This window comes from Coregonus clupeaformis, chromosome 15 (assembly GCF_020615455.1).
Source record: "Coregonus clupeaformis isolate EN_2021a chromosome 15, ASM2061545v1, whole genome shotgun sequence".
Classification (NCBI taxonomy): domain Eukaryota; kingdom Metazoa; phylum Chordata; class Actinopteri; order Salmoniformes; family Salmonidae; genus Coregonus; species Coregonus clupeaformis.
In genome coordinates, this window is record NC_059206.1 from 26,020,661 (window position 1) to 26,041,708 (window position 21,048).

The window sequence follows — 21,048 nt, forward strand, 5'->3', positions numbered from 1 at the left end:
GATCCCACCTTGTATAGCATATTTTGTTTTGTCAACATTTGGAAAGTTCACCAACAAAGTAGCTGTTTCCATCAGACCTGTCAATAATTTTTTTGTCCGGCATGTACTTTACTTGCGTAAAAAAGTTGGATGGAAACCTGGTTTATTTAGGCTTCTTTATTGTACGCATTTTGACCGGTCCTTGAAAAACCTAACTGTTTCTGTGTTTATGGTTTAGCCCGTTTTGGGAGTGTCTGTACAGGCTATATGCCATCCTCTAGTCATTATTTACATTTTAGTAATTTAGTCATTGTAGCTGGAAACGGCTGATTTTTTATGGAATATCTACATAGGCATACAGAGGCCCATTATCAGCAACCATCAATCCTGTGTTCCAATGGCACGTTGTGTTTGCTAATCCAAGTTGATCATTTTAAAAGGCTAATTGATCATAAGAAAATACTTTTGCAATTATGTCAGCACAGCTGAAAACTGTTGTGCTGATTAAAGAAGCAATACAACTGGCCTTCTTGAGACTAGTTGAGTATCTGGAGCATCAGCAATTGTGGGTTCGATTACAGGCTCAAAATGGCCAGAAACAAATAACTTTCTTCTGAAACTCATCAGTATATTCTTGTTCTGAGAAATGAAGGCTATTCCATGCGAGAAATTGCCAAGAAACGGAAGATCTCGTACAACGCTGTGTACTACTCCCTTCACAGAACAGCGCAAACTGGCTCTAACCAGAATAGAAAGAGGAGTGGGAGGCCCCAGTGCACAACTGAGCAAGAGGACAAATACACTAGAGTGTCTAGTTTGAGAAACAGACGCTTCACAGGTCCTCAACTGGCAGCTTCATTAAATAGTACCCGCAAAACACCAGTCTCAACATCAACAGTGAAGAGGTGACTCCAGGATGCTAACCTTCTAGACAGAGTTGCAAAGAAAAAGCCATATCTCAGACTGGCCAATAAAAATAAAAGATTAAGATGGGCAAAAGAACACAGACACTGGACAGAGGAAGATTGGAAAAAAGTGTTATGGACAGACGAATCGAAGTTTGAGGTGTTCGGATCACAAAGATCCGAACACCTCAAAGACGCAGACCAGACCAAATGAAAAGATGCTGGAGGAGTGCTTGATGCCATCTGTCAAGCATGGTGGAGGCAATGTTATGGTCTGGGGGTGCTTTGGTGGTGGTAAAGTGGGGGATTTGTACAGTGTAAAAGGGATCTTGAAGATGGAAGGCTATCACTCCATTTTGCAATGCCATGCCATACCCTGTGGACGGTGCTTGATTGGAGCCAATTTCCTCCTACAACAGGACAATGACCCAAAGCACAGCTCCAAACTATGCAAGAACTATTTAGGGAAGAAGCAGTCAGCTGGTATTCTGTCTATAATGGAGTGGCCAGTACAGTCACCGGATATCAACCCTATTGAGCTGTTGTGGGAGCAGCTTGACTGTATGGTACGTAAGAAGTGCCCATCAAACCAATCCAACTTGTGGGCGGTGCTTCAGGAAGCATGGGGTGAAATCTCTTCAGATTACCTCAACAAATTAACAACTAGAATGCCAAAGGTCTGCAAGGCTGTAATTTCTGCAAATGGAGGATTCTTTGACAAAAGCAAAGTTTGAAGGACAAAATTATTCTTTCAATTAAAAATAATTATTTCTTACCTTGTCAATGACTACATTTCCTATTCATTTTGCTATATTTCCTATTCAAACTCATTTCATGTATGTTTTCATGGAAAACAAGGACATTTCTAAGTGACCCCAAACTTTTGAACGGTAGTGTATATATTCTTAATTCATTCCTTACTTAGATTTGTGTGTATTGGGTATATGTTGTGAAATGGTTAGATATTACTTGTTAGATATTACTGCAGTCGGAGCTAGAAGCAAAAGTATTTCGCTACACCCACAATAACATATGCTAAACACGTGTGTGACCAATACAATTTTATTCGATTTGATTTACCTCGAATAACCTGTGACCCCGCACATTGACTCTGTACCGGTACCCCCTGTATATAGCCTCGTTACTGTTATTCTATTGTTGCTCTTTAATTATTTGTTATTTTTCTATTTTTCTTCTTTTTTTATTTGTATTTATTGTTTACTTCAGTTTATTTAGTAAATACTTTCTTAACACTTATTTTTTCTTAAAACTGCATTGTTGGTTAAGGGCTTGTAAGTAAGCATTTCAATGTAAGGTCTACACCTGTTGTATTCGGCACATGTGACAAATACAATTTGATTTGATTTGATTCTCATTTACTTTTGAATCAATACCACATTTTCATTGACTGAGTTCTGCTTACTATAAATATTTGAGATAAAAATGCCTTTGGGTTTACAGTGTATTCATTTACAAATCAAAATGCTATCAAGTTTATGGTTATGGATACATTGTCCTTATGATGTACACAGAATTACAATTTCCTTCAGCAGACAGACATGATGGGAAGAATGTATCATAATATAGAACACCACCAGCAAGGCTTTTTGGCAATGCATTATATCACCAGTAGGGGTGGCCAACACACCTATCATCGAATATTTGTAATAACCCACATCAACTTCACGAATTGTACTTCATTCAGAAATGGAACACCTTCCTAATATTTTTTGTCTTGCCCATTCACCCTCTGAATGGCACACATGCACAATCCATGTTCTCAATTGTCTCAAGGCTTAAAAATCCTTCTTTAACTTGTCTCCTCACCTTCATTATTCATTACACCTTCAAAGTATTACATTCTTGATTTGGAATTTCCTTAATTGATTGAACTGAAATGGTATTGACTCCAATCTCCTCTTTTTCAATATCCTCCTATGTAGTAATACATGCATAAACAGTGAATAAAGTGAATAACAGTCGAAATGTGTGGATGTCAGAAGACAGTTCACAACATAACCGCCTTCGTCTGCTTCAGAAAACGAAAAAAAAAAAAAATACTGTAAACTTGAAAACAGACAATTGTGGTGCTCTTACATCCTGGGACATTCATATTGTATTTGCCCGGTAGTCTGCGATATGGTATCCATCCATCCAACTACAATTATGTCATTTGTAAACAAACGCCGCTGCCCGCCTGTCATCTAAATTAAATATCATGGCGTTATAATACTGTATGTTGGATAACTGAGCGCTGCAAACGACCTACCACGTTCGCAGCAACGGCGGGACATAGAAGATGCTTCTTGCTGCATAGTGTTTGATTTGACGGCTTTTGATGGCATTTGGTTTATATGCTCGATGTTTACACCGGGGATATTAGAAAAACTAGTTTTATCTAGTATCTACTGTCCTAACTGAAGTTTAATGAGTGATATACTTGCTATGTTGGCCAGGTGGGCCATGTCTCCGGTCGACGGCACGCGTTTTTGAGGGTTGAGGGTTTGTTCTGAGGGTTTTCGCACCAGATATTATATTGCACCGTAAGATATCGTATCCCTTTTAACCACGATGTTTTCTTCGAATTAAACAAGTAATATTTCTGCTGGCACTGGGTAGGTAGGCTATGCGAAATCGAAGGACAGGAAGACACCTGCATCACACGGGGATATTTTTATACCGGTCGGTAGGTACGTACTCTATCACTCTTTCCTCTTGTCCGATAAGCTGTTGAATTTTGGTTTATAGACCTGTGATCTGCGTAAGACTATTCCAGGTTGAGCAGTTGCTTTTTTTATTTATGTTGTGTTGTGGGTACACCTTTAAATATTTTTTCACCATTGAGATCATGGCATCCATGCACCATTCTTGGTCTTTCATAGAATGTTTCCAAAAAATTAATTGAAGTCATTAATATTTCTCATTATTACGTTATGAGTTTGGTTCTTGTCCAAGGAAGGCCATAAATTGATGACTGACCCAAAATAGGCAAAATTGGGCTGTCACATAGGGCTAGCCCAAGATTGATGAGCATAGTGTATACAGGCACCAAGTGCTATGCACCTGCCCCTGAGGAGTCTGTAGAATCTAGCTAGAGAGCATTGCATTTATATTCCAAACATCCCCAGAATCTATATGGTCTAGTACATGGAAACATAGCTCTGCATGGAACTATACTTGTCCCATTTAAAGGGACTATCTGCATTTGAAATGTCCACATTACTGTACAGTAGGACAGCCAGTTTAGAGACCCATCTGGTTTCATATAAAATCTAAGTATCTATCCTAGTGCTCTATTAGTAGCTGTACAGGACGATGCTAACCCACTGACTATGTTACATAATGTTCATGAGGAGTTATTACATTCCCATCCTCCTTTTTGGGTTATTTTTCAACATATTGATCTGGGTATCCAGAAACTGTCTGATACCAGGTTGGTTACACAACTAATCAACTTCATTTCTGCCTTTGATAAATACAAAAACGACAGAGCTCACAGAGCAAAATAATGAATAAAGAACTATAGATTTTTCTGTGGGGGATAACAGTCTTATCTTGATCTTCACTTTTTAGCTTGTCAATAATACTGTCACATCACCATAAAGTTTGGGCGTTGATGTTGTGAGATAACTGGCAAGACTGTCTGAATATCTGATCTGTAGTCAGCTCTGCTGTAGTTTTGCCTCAGACGATAATGGTCATGGCAGCCTGTTGACCAAAGCCACTATGCATATGTTGTTACTGTCTGGCTTAGTCCCACATTCTCCCTTGGACTTGAAATACCAAGCCAAGCCATGGCTTGTCCAATCCCTGCATTAGCCTCATCGGGCCTGGGCAGAAATGCCAAAGAGGCATGATGTGATGTCAGAGTCAGCCAAGAGGGAATAGCACCCCAGTCACCATAAAACAAAGTTGACAGGAATACAAAATGAGATTAATGCTTCCTCTCTCTCCGTTTCACTCCTGCGCTGTACCTCTCCAGCTCTAGCACTGCACACTCCCCTTGTCTGTGGCACCTCAAACGCAATTGAAGTTGTCAGGAACTACTCCAAAGCCTGTGAGTTTTCTCTGTGTTTTACATGCTCAGTACTGTACTTAACCCTGGCTTCTTATACAAAGAATGCACAGGTTATATCATACATGGATGTGGGTATATGAATGTATGGTGTGTCTACTGTATAATACAAGACTCATGGTCCGTGAACGGAGTGTACTAGAATCTAAGAGATTTTAGCTGCTGCCTGGAAGATGCAGCGTTATGTAAGAGCACTATCCACCTTTGGTTAGCGTGACATTAGATACTCTGCTTTAAACAGGACTTGAAACCTCATTCACAATGGCAGGGCTTTGTGATGGCAGGCAGTACAGTCATCCTTCATACAGTGTGCACAGAGTAAACGTCATCATATATGACTCACCTCATTGGAATATAAACACACATGCACAATACACAAAGTAATAGCATATGTACAGTGGGGGAAAAAAGTATTTAGTCAGCCACCAATTGTGCAAGTTCTCCCAATTAAAAAGATTAGAGAGGCCTGTAATTTTCATCATAGGTACACGTCAACTATGACAGCCAAAATGAGAAAAACAATTCCAGAAAATCACATTGTAGGATTTTTAATGAATTTATTTGCAAATTATGGTGGAAAATAAGTATTTGGTCAATAACAAAAGTTTCTCAATACTTTGTTATATACCCTTTGTTGGCAATGACACAGGTCAAAAGTTTTCTGTAAGTCTTCACAAGGTTTTCACACACTGTTGCTGGTATTTTGGCCCATTCCTCCATGCAGATCTCCTCTAGAGCAGTGATGTTTTGTGGCTGTCGCTGGGCAACATGGACTTTCAACTCCCTCCAAAGATTTTATATGGGGTTGAGATCTGGAGACTGGCTAGGCCACTCCAGGACCTTGAAATGCTTCTTACGAAGCCACTCCTTCGTTGCCCGGGCGGTGTGTTTGGGATCATTGTCATGCTGAAAGACCCAGCCACGTTTCATCTTCAATGCCCTTGCTGATGGAAGGAGGTTTTCACTCAAAATCTCACGATACATGGCCCCATTCATTATTTCCTTTTCACGGATCAGTCGTTCTGGTCCCTTTGCAGAAAAACAGCCCCAAAGCATGATGTTTCCACCCCCATGCTTCACAGTGGGTATGGTGTTCTTTGGATGCAACTCAGCATTCTTTGTCCTCCAAACACGACGAGTTGATTTTTAACCAAAAAAGTTATATTTTGGTTTCATCTGACCATATGACATTCTCCCAATCCTCTTCTGGATCATCCAAATGCACTCTAGCAAACTTCAGACAGGCCTGGACATGTACTGGCTTAAGCAGGGGGACACGTCTGGCACTGCAGGATTTGAGTCCCTGGCGGTGTAGTGTGTTACTGATGGTAGGCTTTGTTACTTTGGTCCCAGCTCTCTGCAGGTCATTCACGAGGTCCCCCCGTGTGGTTCTGGGATTTTTGCTCACCGTTCTTGTGATCATTTTGACCCCACGGGGTGAGATCTTGCGTGGAGCCCCAGATCGAGGGAGATTATCAGTGGTCTTGTATGTCTTCCATTTCCTAATAATTGCTCCCACAGTTGATTTCTTCAAACCAATCTGCTTACCTATTGCAGATTCAGTCTTCCCAGCCTGGTGCAGGTCTACAATTTTGTTTCTGGTGTCCTTTGACAGCTCTTTGGTCTTGGCCATAGTGGAGTTTGGAGTGTGACTGTTTGAGGTTGTGGACAGGTGTCTTTTATACTGATAACAAGTTCAAACAGGTGCCATTAATACAGGTAACGAGTGGAGGACAGAGGAGCCTCTTAAAGAAGAAGTTACAGGTCTGTGAGAGCCAGAAATCTTGCTTGTTTGTAGGTGACCAAATACTTATTTTCCACCATAATTTGCAAATAAATTCATTAAAAATCCTACAATGTGATTTTCTGGATTTTTTTCTCTCAATTTGTCTGTTATAGTTGACGTGTACCTATGATGAAAATTACAGGCCTCTCTCATCTTTTTAAGTGGGAGAACTTGCACAATTGGTGGCTGACTAAATACTTTTTTCCCCCACTGTATAATACAGTGCTTGACTCATTTACATATTGATTTATTCTAAACAAGAAAATGAAACATATACATTTCAAGATAACCAATCTGAAGCAGATTTCAGTGTTAATAATTTCCACCTAGTTACAAATCCAGTCTCCGAACGCCTTAACGGAATACTTCGGGATTTTGGCAATGAGGCCATTTATCTACTTCCCCAGAGTCAGATGAACTCCTGGATACCATTTTTATGCCTCTGTGTCTAGTATGAAGAAAGTTAGAGGTAGTTTCGTGAGCCAATTCTAACTAGCATTAGCACAATGACTTGAAGTCTATGGGTATCTGCTAGATACCCATAGACTTCCAGTCATTGCACTAACGCTAGTTAGCAATTGCCCTAGCGCTAGTTAGCAACTTCCTTCAAACTGCACGCAGAGACATAAAAATGGTATCCACGAGTTCATCTGACTCTGGGGAAGTAGATAGATTCATTGCCAAAATCCTGAAGTATCCCTATAATATTGTATGTAGAGGGGTCCTGGTATTGATCGGGACACTCAGACCCTGGGGTCATGTACCGGAAAGACTAATGAACACGGGGCAGCGTGGGTGGCCCCTTGGCTGCACACCACACACAAATACACACACGCACACACATGCATGTGCCTCTGGCTTTATAAACAACAGAGAACCTGTCACTCACATCACTCTCTCTCTCTCTCTCTCTCTCTCTCTCTCTCTCTCTCTCTCTCTCTCTCTCTCTCTCTCTCTCTCTCTCTCTCTCTCTCTCTCTCTCTCTCTCTCTCTCTCTCTCTCTCTCTCTATCTCTCTCTCTCTCTCTCTCTCTCTCTCCCCCTCACAATCTCTCTCCCTTCTGCCTGCCCTTGCAGATGAGGACATCGCCCTTCTGTGCAGAAGAGAGGAGCTCAAGTTCGGCACCTGCCTCATTAACCGGCTGAAATGTTACTATAAGAAGGACTGTGGAAGGGAGTACATGTTGATGAAATTAATCTGCTCAGGTAAGGGACACATCCTTGCATGTTTACTGCACATTTCTATTTGAATTGTCTTAATGGTTCTTGTCATGGTGTATACTAGATTGATTATCCACATAATATTATATGTATAATGACTAAGAACATGTAACTCTGCCTCTTTAGAGAAACCAATAATAACCATGGCAACATATGTCTGGGATGTGATTGAGAACATTTGTTTCTGTCTTTAGTTGATTAAATAGTGTAGTTGTAAGCTGCTTCTGGCACTCCTCTTCAGATCATCAATTTACCTGAGAGAAATGCAGACACCAGAGCCAATGTCCAGAGAACTGAACCACTTAAACAATGACCTCAGGTGTCTTAAATCTATAGTGACTTTCTAAAGTGGTAGCCGTTAGTGTTAGTAGTGTTGGACTTATCACTGTACGTACAGCGTTATGGGAATACACATCCCATGGTGTCAAAATGACACAAAATGCCGGTTCCTGCTAAAAAATAAACAGATAAATAAATTAATATTACAAACGCGGGTTGTCAGCCATCCTCAAAATGTGATGTTCCAGTCCTAATATATGGCTTGGAGGCACAAACTGCCAGTGAAAAAACAGTTACCTCCCTGCCTGGTTGATTTTAATCAGGGTCTTTTTTTTCATTGCCAGAAACATGGTTTGTACGTCAGTAGTGACCACGTGTTGCCTTATTGTGTTAAAAAGCTGCCATCTTGCCTTTTATATAACACCTCCATCTCTGAAATATGATCTATTGGCTGCTAGGTAGCCTCGGTCCTTTATAAGTACCTTTCCAGTGAACAGCTTGTCCCCTCGGCCACGTTGTGTTTACACCCGCCACTAATGCAGCCTGACCTTTCACTAAACTGTTTGCAGAGAGAGAAAATTGTGCCCACAAACGTCTGCAGTCAGTCAGTGGAACCTCGGTACGTCATGTGGTCCCTGGCACTCTCCAGAAGAGCTCTAACGAGCCACAGAGGGCTTCTCAACCAGCCACAATATCTATCTCCTGACTGACTATTTGGGAGGGCTGGGATCAGGGAGGAAATTGTACCCGTTAAAGCTGGCCTTGTGGGATTTTATGGGATCCGTATTCTACATACATATCCATTGAAATCTGAATAAAGTAATATCAAGATGAGAGGAAATGTTTCAACTTTCTTCAAAGTATTTAGCATGTTTAGACTGCACACACACTTTTGTGTTGGTGCTAATAAACTAAGCTGTAATGGGAGTTTTCCCAGTGATGGAAGTGGCTGAACCTATACAGACTCGCTGGCTGCTCTGACAATCATAGCTCCTCTCAAAGTAATACTCACCAATCCCAGCTCTCCCTCTAATCTATAATTCACAGCTCATCCCCCTCACACCTGAAATGTCACCAGTGCCCTAGGCTGTGGAATGACTTTCGGTGGACGGACTCCCCGCTCTCGGCCAAGCTGTAAAAAATGAATAGAGTAAATAAATAGATAAAGAGAATGGAAAGGCAGGATCTTTTTAGGTTCCTCTATGGACATGCCCCTATGCCCAGCACAGTCCTCTATGTTGACACTGTAGCTGTGGACTTTCTTTGATATTTTGTTGGGGATCACCCCACAACATGTGGCTGGCCAAGTGTGTTGTTGCTACTATCTCATTACCTCAGTGATAGGTGTAAAACTTCTCATTCCACAAACAGATCACTGAGAAGGTCTTCGAGAAATACATTTGCCACAATCTTAAAAATATATTTGTAATCTGAATGTCATGATAGCAGATATTATCTAAGCGATCTTTATTTCTTAATGCCTTTCCTTTTGAGGACCTATAATGTAATGCACATGTGTTAATATTAGAATTTGATATACTTTTACATTTAAATACATTCAATGAATGAATCCTCTCATCTTGATAAAATGTGTATTAATTGTATAATGTATTAATTCAGATATTACCTGCTTCATACTGTATGCCCAAGCATACTATTTTCATTGTTAGCAGTGAATAGATAACCGCCTGCATCCTGAATCTCCTGTTAACCTTGCATTAGTCACAGTGCAGGTATCTGCTTCAGCTCTCAAATGGAGGCACTGGCTCTATGCTCCCATGTCAAATCAAATAGTGGAGTGGTTTTCATGGATTTAGCACTATCCTCTTCACTTTGGTCTGTTTATTCTTTGTCATAGTAATTAACTTCCAATAAATATCTTCACCCCATACTAGTGTGGCAGCGATACTGTATTAAGTTGGTATTTTATTTCATCATTCTGATTGAGAACGGGGCTTCAGTGAAGGATAGCTCGCTGAAGGACAAAGGCTACAGATGGGACGTCGGCGCTCTATCCTTGAGAAGGACACTTAGTCCAAATTGTTTGTCTAAATATCCAGCTGTAGAAGCGAATGATATGTAAATCCATCCATCTCCCAGTGGATCAGGGCATCTGCTGAGTAGGTAACTAAATAATGTAAAGAGCAACAAGTGGCTGACTAATGTTGCCACTTTGTCACCATGCCCCTCTCCTGATTTGACCTTCTCCTCACTGTTGCCAACGCAGACCTAGGGACTGTGACGGTGGCTCTGGATCCCCTGGAGTGGTCCTGCTGTGGCCCTGCTCCTGCTGGGTGTCTGTCAGAGTAGGGACAGACAGGAACAGACAGGCTCTACGCTGTGGCTGCACTCACCAGACCACATCCATCACCACTGTAATGTACTGTTCCTCAACATCCACAACAACCGCCGCTCCTCTATGCCAGGAAAACGGCAGATCCACACTTGTCATCTGTGTTCTCTAGTCTGTGTGGATCTGTTTGTACTGTCATTTGTTTGTGTGTGAATACCTGTTTGCAGTTTGCACAATTTCAGAGATGTGCAAACTGGGATTATGATTATATGGTGAGGGAAGGTTTTAACACAATCAGTTTGAGTTTCTTTGGAAATCGAATGCATGTAAATGTCAACGTACATCACCCAAACTTCAATATGCAATCACACCAATCATATCATACCTACACTGTAATTACAATGTGTTTGCCCACAGTATGTAATGCTATGCAAATATACATTTTAGCAACACCTATTATGAAGCCTCTTCACAGACAAAAGTTGAGGCACGTCGTCTTTCCAAACCTTATTTCGGTGTCTTCATATTTTATAGGGAGATCTATGGCCACTTTCATTGTTCTCTCTGTAAACACTTTCAATTATCTGAACATCAGAATGTATTCAATAATGTACACTGAGTATACAAAACATTAAGAACACCTGCTCTTTCCATGACAAAGACTGACCAGGTGAATCCAGGTGAAAGCAATGATCCCTTATTGATGTCACTTGTTAAATCCACTTCAATGAAGGTGACGAGACAAGTTAAAGAAGGAGTATTTTAAGTATTGAGATAATTGAGACATGGATTGTGATTGTGTGCCATTCAGAGGGTGAATGGGCAAGACAAAAAATGTAAGTGCCTTTGAATGGGGTATGGTAGTAGGTGCCAGGTGCACCGGTTTGTGACAAGAACTGCAACGCTGCTGGGTTTTTCATGCTCAACAGTTTCCCATGGTATCAAGAATGGGGGGGTGTTCCTAATGTTTGGTATACTCAGTGCATTTCCATTTTATCTTTAAAATTAAGTAAAAAAAGTAAAACATTTAAACGGTCTGTTCCAGTTCAGTGCACATGATCTACAAGTAAAATGGTACCCATGATCCTTTGCTTATCCATCTGAAAGAACCCCATATTTAATGAATTATGAAAATATCAGAAATTGGCGCATTTGCACATTTTTGTTGCTTTTTCACTTGGTCCAAGTATGACCATCTATATGCATATTAGGAGATGTGGTGAGATTGTAGAATATGGAGGCTGGGGATAAAATACCAAGATGGTTCTGCTTCAGTTCCCTTGTCACAGTAGAAAAAAATAATAATTAAAGGCATTACAGGTGGCCAGAAAGTGGTGGCAGATGTCAGGTGAATTCTCCCTGTGCCTTTTGGAAGAAAAGCTATTTTCTTTGCAATTAGTGGACAAGCTTTCTTAATAGCATCTATTAATTGCCATGGCAAACTGCTGTGGGGTGGAGTGAGTGAGACAGGAGGAGGATGGAGAGAATAGGTCCTTTATGAGTGCCTTTATTCCCATTAATTGCTTTAGACATATTCCTTTAATTCTATCACTTTCTCTATGCCTTAGTCTATTGATCCCTCTGTTCACCATTTACAGCAAAGGGATCCATTAACTTAGTTTTACAACTCCAATCCAATATGTAGGAAATACAGTATCAGTCGAAGCAGCAGACATGATGAGAATGAATGTGTCTGTGAATACGATGCCTGGAAAATGGCTCCAGAACACTGTCGGCAGACGAAACATGAGGAAGGGTTATTGTGTTCTGGTCTAACACCCCAAGCATCCGTTCCTCCACACATTGCAAAAGCAATGGGATTTCTCAAAGCGGAAAATGTGCTTACACATGCCATACCCAATTCACAGCTGTGGATACAATACGCAAAGGTCAGTAGTGTCCTATGGCAAGCCTGCTTCTCCCTACACCCAGCTGTACCCTAGGGCCCAGGTTATAAGTTACCCTTGTATTGTGACACCCCAGGGATTCAGATGCAGGCCTGTAGTGTACAGTATGTTGGGAATGGACATCCGTCTCCCCGTCAGTTGAGAAGTCAGGGCAGATACAGGAGGAGGGAGCAGGAGTTATTACATACACTAGAAGCAGGGGTTATTAGAGCCGCCTTAACCAGATTAAGAGGCTGCAGTTCGGTCTCATCCCGTGGGCTCAGTGTGCCAGCCGTGACAGTGAGAGTGGGATCAAAGCAGCCAAATCCCGCTGAAATGGGCCATGCTATTGGCCCTCCTTACCCACTAAACCTCAGAGGTCTGGATAATGCAGGGCCGGGCCTCATCCCCTGGCTGTCTGTTTGTTTGGGAGGTGCAGCAGCCATGGCCCATACATGCAGGTTTATCCCTGGTTCTCCTCTAATCTGGGTTAAATAACATGGGGAGAGCTCTCTTTAAATGGCCGCACCTCCTCCCAAAGTGTCTAATTATCTTAGCGGGATAAAGTGCAGTGAAGTCATGGGCTGCTTACTGTCCTTGACAGTGTTTTAGGACTGTGGTTGTCGAATTTGGGAAAAAGCTGACTATACACACATACTTTAATAACAGTGAATTTAAAAGATGCTGTAGTCCTGATCAAGAAGCCATGTTGTATCTAATGGGCTAATGCAATGTTGAATGTCGTATGACCTTGAGCACTAGCATTGGAGGTCATTCACTCTGTGAAAGCCTTTCAAAGAGGCTTTGTGTACCTGGAGTAATCAACTGTTCTTCAGAGCTCACTTGAATCACATGGATAATCATGATAACCAAAACCTGTCCCCCGCTCCGCCCCCTCTGTCTCTAGCATGGCATCACAGTAAACCTGGTCCCCTGAGGAACTCTGTAGAAGTGTAGCTGGCTGGCCGCCACATGCAATCCAAACTGGTTTGATCCAGAATGAGTGCAGCTCAATTATTCACTCACTCCCTTTCGGGGTTCGGTTGTCTAATTCGGCATTCCACGGATCCCCCTCAGAAGGATCTCCGAATGAAGTTTCCCACCGGCTGGAGCCTCTGGCAGAGCCTGGATAAGGACAGAATGCCTGTGCTCTCAGACACCTCAAAGTCTCAGCCAATTATGGCATAGCGGACGTCAGTTTTGACAGACTTATGCACTTTTCACCATGTCATATCTTCCTGACAGTTTCCACAACAGCTTTGAGTGAAGCAGCTTCCTTTGACTAAATCCACAGAGGCTGAATAATCCACAATATGAATGGAAATAAAGTCAGAGGCTAACCAAACTCAAGAGGACAGTGCATTTCCTTCTTCTTCAATATCTCCTTGTTCTTGTAAAGCCAGGCACGCTGGAGGGAGGCACAGCCAGTCAATGATTTGATCTCGTAATCTTCTATTGAATTAATAGAATCAAAAGGCATCAACTTTCATTCTGCAAGTTCTTCCCTGGTGGCAGTGTTTTGGTGAGCCGATACCTGCCACTGTTAGATAACCCACTTATAATGATTACAATTGTGCTGAATTGAAGTCTTCCAATTTATGACATGACCTAGCTCTTCCCCTACTTTGAGTTAAAATCATTTCCTGTAGCTGTTGTGTCATGCTGCCTCTCCTGTGCTGTTACTGTGGCAAGAGGGACAGACAGTCCCAGCCAGGTTTGGGCCTAGATTAGTACAGGAAATGACTCATTCATACCTAACCCCATTAAGCCTCTTTAGACTGATGGTGTCTGGACTTCCGGGATATGAGCACTGTCACACCTCCACCTCAACGGGAGACAAACTAATCACATTTGTTTTCACCATGGCAGCCTCAAGGGAATGGTCAGACGCTTTATTTTCGTAATAGTCTGGATTGGTGAATCATTGGCAGATCTACAGGGCTCTACTGTTTCCATGGCTCAGTGCTCAAAATGTGTCTGTGATGGCTCTATGTATTATTGTCTGTTACGGGAGATTTTCCCCTTTTCAAACACCACTCTTCTGAAAAGTGTCCAGTCCAGCAGAAATGGGGTAGGGATTTTGAGTAATTTCAAACTGCTGCCAGGCAGTTATATCTAAAAATATCTATTTTAGGATTCATCATGTATCTAATGTGAAATATGCAAAGACCTAATTCCTCTGACTCTAATTCTATTGCAGTGATGTTGAATGATGGGATTGGGTTAAGGGATCTAGAATAGTGAAATATGGTGATGCCACGACATCACACACATACGCATGCATGCATCCATGCATGCACACAACAACAACAACAACAAACCTCCTGGTAAATGAGTAGGGTTGGATGTGGAAGAACACTGGTATAATATTGATAATCTGTGCCATCCCTTCTGTGGTTTATTAATAGGTGAGCCAGAATGCACAGAGACTTAAGCTTCTATGATCCAGTTTGACCCAGATATTCGTTCCCCCTCCATGGCTCTGTGACCCACATCCAATCATATCCAACTTCCCTTCATGTATAATATTGTGGTGGTGTTACGCTGTGAAGGAGGCTGTTACAATAATACTGTCTGATAAAGGGCATTGTGCCCAGATACAGTATTAGGTCGCATCTCTGAGACAGATACAGTTCATTTGTTGTTCTATACAGATGTTACTGTTTTGTATCACCTGTGATCTCAATGAACTGTTTCAATAGAATAAACGGAATAGTTAATGTGTCTGCTATCTATCGCTTTCATGCATATCAGTTGGGATCATAGGAGGCTGCTGAGGGGAGGATGGCTCATAATAATGGCTGGAATGGAGTTAATGGAATGGTATCAAACACATGGAAACCATGTATTTGATGTGTTCAATACCATTCCATTTATTCCGTTCCAGCCATTACTATGAGCCCATCCTACCCAATTAAGGTGCCACCGGCCTCCTGTGGTTGGGATATCATAGTGACAGGGCCGTTGTGGATGAGACTGATGTCTATTGGGTTTCTGCTGTTCTGTGGACTGCTTGCTCTCATTTTACACCAGCCTCTGGGTTTCAGAATCAGATCTCTGATGCTTTGTCTTACAGCCAGAAAAACAGCCAAGACCCCTGCAGTAGGCAGGAAATGGGTCACACCATGTATTGTGTAAAACATAAAGCACACTGTGGTTTGCTGTCTTTGTCACATTGAATCAAGGGGCTGACGATAAGAGAGCTGGGTACATGTGTGGTTGTTCTTCATAGCTCTGTTTTTGTGTACTGTTAATTTGTCTGTGGGTCCAATTTGGGTTAGTTTGTGTGTGAGCGACAGAGATATGAGAAAGAGAGAGAGATGAGAAAGAGAGATGAGAGAGAGGGGGAGAAAGGGAGAGAGAGAGAGGGAGAGAGATTAGAAAGATAATGTGAAGAAGGGGGATAGGGAGAGGGAGAAAGCGAGAGTGAGTGTGTGGGAGTGTGTGTTCTTAGTATTTGGCCCCCTGGAGCTGTTGCTCTGTGCTGTCATAGTGTGCCCTGGCCTGGTCAGCAGCTGTCGTGTCGTCCAGACTCCAGCCTGATTCTGATGGATGTGCTGCAGGATGACCTTGAGCCGCTGAATCAGTCTCATGCTAAATTGATTTGGGAGGGTTGCTGTGGAGATGGCTGCATGGCTGACAGACTGCCCAGTAACAGCAGTCCCATCCCAAGTCACAGTCAGGGAGCAACAGTGACATCTCAGCCCTGGAGGCTCCTTTTAACACTGAATGTGAAAGGAGGGAACATCACTGCAACTATCAGATCCATTATAACCCATCCATCAACCAGCCAGCCAACAGAGTCTGTCTACCACAGGGTGTGAGAATGACGGCTTACCAACCACTAGTAACATGCAGAAAACAGGTGAAATTATAAGATAATTATCACCCACAGAAGTGTGTATGGTTCTGGCATGGCTTGGCTAGTATGTGTGGTATGTTCTTACTATAATAAATTTATGTATAAACAGGTGTAGTACAGATATCTTAATTTGATCACTCTGTTGTGGCTGAGTATTTTCCTGCACCTCAGGAAATTCAAATGAGCCTTGTGATTAATAAATTCACAGAAAACCAGCAGTTCTCTTTCTTTCTCACTCGCTCAAACGCTAAAGCACCAGACAGAATAAATGTCCTACTACTGTAGGTCCTACTACTGCGACATTCAAATGTACAAAAATGTATCTGAAATTCAGCCATAATTAACAAAAATATAAACGCAACATGCAACAATTTCAAAGATTTTACTGAGTTACAGCTCATATAAGGAAATCAGTCAATTGAAATAAATTAATTAGGCCCTAATCGATGGATTTCACGACTGGGAATACAGATATGCATCTGTTGGTCACAGATACCTTAAAAAAAGGTAGGGGCGTGGATCAGAAAACCAGTCAGTATCTGGTGTGACCAGAATGTTGTCCCACTCCTCTTCAATAGCTGTGCAAAGTTGCTGGATATTGGCGGGATCTGGAACACGCTGTCGTACACGTCTATCCAGAGCATCCCAAACATGCACAATGGGTGACATGTCTGGTGAGTATGCAGGCAATGGAAGAACTGGGACATTTTCAGCTTCGAGGAATTGTGTACAGATCCTTGTGACATGGGGCCGTGCATTATCGTGCTGAAACATGAGGTGATGGCCCCAGATGAATGGTACGACAATGGGCCTCAGGATCTCGTCACGGTATCTCTGTGCCATCAATAAAATGTAATTGTGTTTGTTGTCCGTAGCTTATGCCTGCCCATACGATAACCCCACCGCCACCATAGGGCACTCTGTTCACAACGTTGACATCAGCAAACCGCTTGCCCACACGATGCCATACACGTGGTCTGTGGTTGTGAGGCCGGTTGGACGGACTGTCAAGTTCTCTAAAACAACGTTGGCCTCGAATTTGACACCGTCCAACCGGCCACACAACCGCAGACCACGTGTATGGCGTCATGTGGGCGAGCGGTTTGCTGATGCCAACGTAGAGAAATTAATATTCATTTCTCTGTCAACAGCTTTGGTGGACATTCCTGCAGTCAGCATGCCAATTGCACACTCCCTCAAAACTTCAGACATCTGTGGCATTGGTGTTGTGTGACAAAACTGCACATTTTAGAGTGGCCTTTTATTGTCCCCAGCACAAGGTGCACCTGTGTAATGATCATGCTGTTTAATCAGCTTCTTGATATGCTACACCTGTCAGGTAGATTGATTATCTTGGCAAAGGAGAAATGCTCACTAACAGGGATGTAAACAAATTTGTGCACAGAATTTGAGAGAAATATGCTTTTTGTGCGTATGGAACATTTCTGGGATCTTTTATTTCAGCTCATGAAACATGGGACCAACACTTTACATGTTGCGTTTATATTTTTGTTCAGTGTAGCTTAATAATAACACAAGATAGATATTGGTCTACGACATAGAAGTGTATCCGAAATGCAGCTGTAGGCTGCACCTAAACTATAGTCTATTGGAGCCTATGAAAATACATTTCCTGTTAGAATGTTTTACTTTTTTGAGAATAATCAAATCCTCCTGCTGCAAGATTATTTTACTCCTGCGACGAAACTGGTCAAATTAAGATCCAACATCTGTATGTGAATATGAGAGTTAGTGTGTGCTTTTGTGAACTGAACTGTGAGTGTGCTTTCCACTGTAGATACAGTATCTGGTAATAAGCATTTGCACAGTATGGGTGGTGTTATGTGTCCAGGAGTTTGGGAACATGTGTGTGATTCCACCTGGTTGAAAATAGTGATCATATCAGACACACCCTAAACTGCTGTGTCAGCTCAGGTGTCAGCAAACATCTCCAGTGTGAGCCTTAGTTCTAACAGGCTCCTGAATTCCTGCTTTCATGTGTCAAAGCCTGCAGTGGCCTGCTCATAAATTACCCATCAGCCCCTGTGTGAGTATCACACCCACCTCCTGGCTGCCTGGTCTGGCAGTAGGGGAGCGGTAGAGGAGCGAGAGGCTTCGTGTCAGGCCTGGGATCCGGACATCCTCCCTCACTCCACTGGTGATTTGACATGACTGCTTAATGACTACCTCAGCCAAGGGCCCAGAATCAGACCTGACGTTTGCTCGATACAACCGGAAGCCGCTCTTAGCGCCTGTCGACTAAACTGATCTGCTGCTGCTAACTCACACACAGACCAGAGAGACAGAGATAGTACTACACGTACAGCCCTTCCTTTGTCATCAACAGAACCACATCCTGAAGAAAAACATTTTGTGGGGAGAAGCATCCATGATGGGAAAATATCGATACAGTTACATGAAATTGGGAGCCAATTTGTTTTCTGCGCTTTTAGTTCCATGACTGATCAAAATGTGTTTTCTCATGACTCTCTCTTATCCCTCTGCAGCAGACACATGGTGAGCCATATGTTTGGAACATCGAATCGCAATAAAATCACAGTATCGAATCGCAATAAAATCACAGTATCAAATCGCAATACATATCGTATCGGCACTTAAGTATTGTGATAATATCATATCGTGAGGTCCCTGGCAATACCAGCCCTATTATGTTATATTAGGGAAATTGTGTTTCCATAGCTAGGGCTGACACTAGGACTTGTGAAGGGTAGAATCAACAACCTCTGCGTAATCAAAACAGTTGCTTTGTGAGAAGGTTTTAAAGTTCACATTGTTACGTGAATGCCAGCTGAAAAGTACCAGTGGCCTGGCTTTGGCCCCAAGTGAGAGCAGGTCCACCGGAGCCATTGCCCAGTGAGACACGGATGCCGGCCCGCGTAGATGGAAACAGAAATGTCTGTGCCTTTTGGGTAAAACATTGGGGTAAATCCTGTATGAAAATGCGCCATGAGTGAACTGCTATGTCTTTGGTTTGTACTTTTCAAAAAGGGCATGGAATGTTACCAGTACACCTGTATTGTGTTTCCAATTATCCCTGGTGCCACTTAGCAACACTTCAAGGTGTACCAGTGGCACTGCCTTTACTATTGGTTGTTTTGTAAGTACAAGCCACTGCAGTGTGTGTGCTTTGTAGTGTGGCTATGATCGATTTCTGCTCAATGACGCAGGCTCTACCTTACATTAGAAGAATGGATTGCGGGGAAAGCATTTATAAAAGACTGTGGTGCTTTTCCACGCAGTGCTGTCCATCTCCCAGACTCGTCATACAGGGCCATTTCCTCCCTGTGTCTGTTTTCATAAAACTTCCGCTCACTCCCTCATGGCATTGAAGGAACATATTTGTGATGAGAGGAGAAAAGCTGTCACCCAGGAGAGACAGGGCAATAATTTCACTAAATATAAGCCATCTACTTAGTGAATACCATTGGTGTTTAATATGAGGGTTTCAGCATGAAATGTCCTTTATATTATTTTTTAAACACTTTTTCTTATTTTACTATGTCAGTTTGTTGTCAAATAGTTTCAGAATGTATTGAAAATAATGCAATTGTTGATTAGATACTTTTTAGTAAATCTATTTTCTCTTGAACTATATGGTCTATCTACTAGAAACTCATGGACAAAAATTATGCTAAATATGAATACGTCTTTCTAAAGCTATTCAAGTATAAATTACCAAAATTACGATAGATTATCATAGATTTTCTGTTAATTACCAAAATTACTGAAGATTCCGGTAGCTTTGGTAAACTACCGCTATCGTTGCAATCCTACCCGTGCCACATGGACACAAATAAGCAAAGGGACTATTAATGAGTCCCATTGGGGATCCTGTGTTGCTTGTAGGAGGTAGGAAGGCTTGCATGACGTAAGACATGGAACTGCCATCTAGTGGTAGTCAGTGTTCTGGCCTGGGATATCAGCCTGTCTTCCAGTCCCAGAGTTGTTTATTTCCTGCTCAGGGGATACCTTCGTCTTTGGAGATGAAGTTGGGATTTTGTTGTTATTGAAGTCTATGGGGATTGCTGATTTATAATAAGGAATTCTAATATTGAATCCAAGTAAATGAAAAATACTCTCATAGTCCTTTTCATTCGTAATACCAATACATATTGTTAGACCTGGACGTAGAGCAAGATATTTTCATCTTTTTAATGTTGTAATATTTCAGAATTGAAATAAATGAATATAGATATCCTTGAGGTCCGAGCAGAAATCAGGTGGCTGAAAAATATCTCTGCTCTTCTCTGGCATACAATAGGTTCATCTTCTAGAGACATGCGAGGTGACATTTGTTTTCCTCGTCACCTTTAGAGAATGCCCACAATGTCAGGGAGGACTGTTATCATTGAATGCAGGGAGAGGAGTCCTTATCACCCCTCATTCTATAGGGCCATATCAACGTGTTTTACTCTCTCTCCACATAACCATGTACTGTACCTCTCATACTGGGTAATACCCATGTAATACAACAGCCTTCATCTTCTCCTCACACTGCATTCCCTACTGGCCCATTGACCATCACCAATGTCACCTGCACAATATACTCAGTGATGGATGTCCCTTATACATATTCATAGAGCAGTCATCTTCAGTACAGTTACCATAACACATCCAGACATCCTTTCAGGATCAGGCTGATGTCTCAATGTTGTGGTCACTCTAGCTTGTATAGAGTCTATAGACTATTTAAGCACACCCTGTCATCATCTATCAGTATCATAATAGTCACATTAGCTCCA

At 42.0% G+C, this 21,048-nt stretch overlaps 1 protein-coding gene across 3 annotated transcripts in view; it reads left to right on the forward strand.

The window, feature by feature from the left end:
- The first annotated feature begins 3,079 nt into the window (after positions 1-3,079).
- Positions 3,080-21,048, forward strand: part of LOC121548334 (protein BEAN1) — a 38,094-nt gene continuing 20,125 nt past the window's right edge. The window contains exons 1-3 of one of the 3 annotated variants that reach the window (XM_045225075.1): positions 3,081-3,574; positions 4,867-4,941; positions 7,822-7,950. In XM_045225075.1, coding sequence (XP_045081010.1) covers positions 3,511-3,574; positions 4,867-4,941; positions 7,822-7,950 — 268 coding nt within the window. In that variant the 5' untranslated portion in view covers positions 3,081-3,510. Of the gene's footprint in view, positions 3,575-4,866; positions 4,942-7,821; positions 7,951-21,048 lie in introns of all 3 variants that reach the window. The other 2 variants (XM_045225077.1, XM_045225076.1) reach the window with 2 other exon arrangements.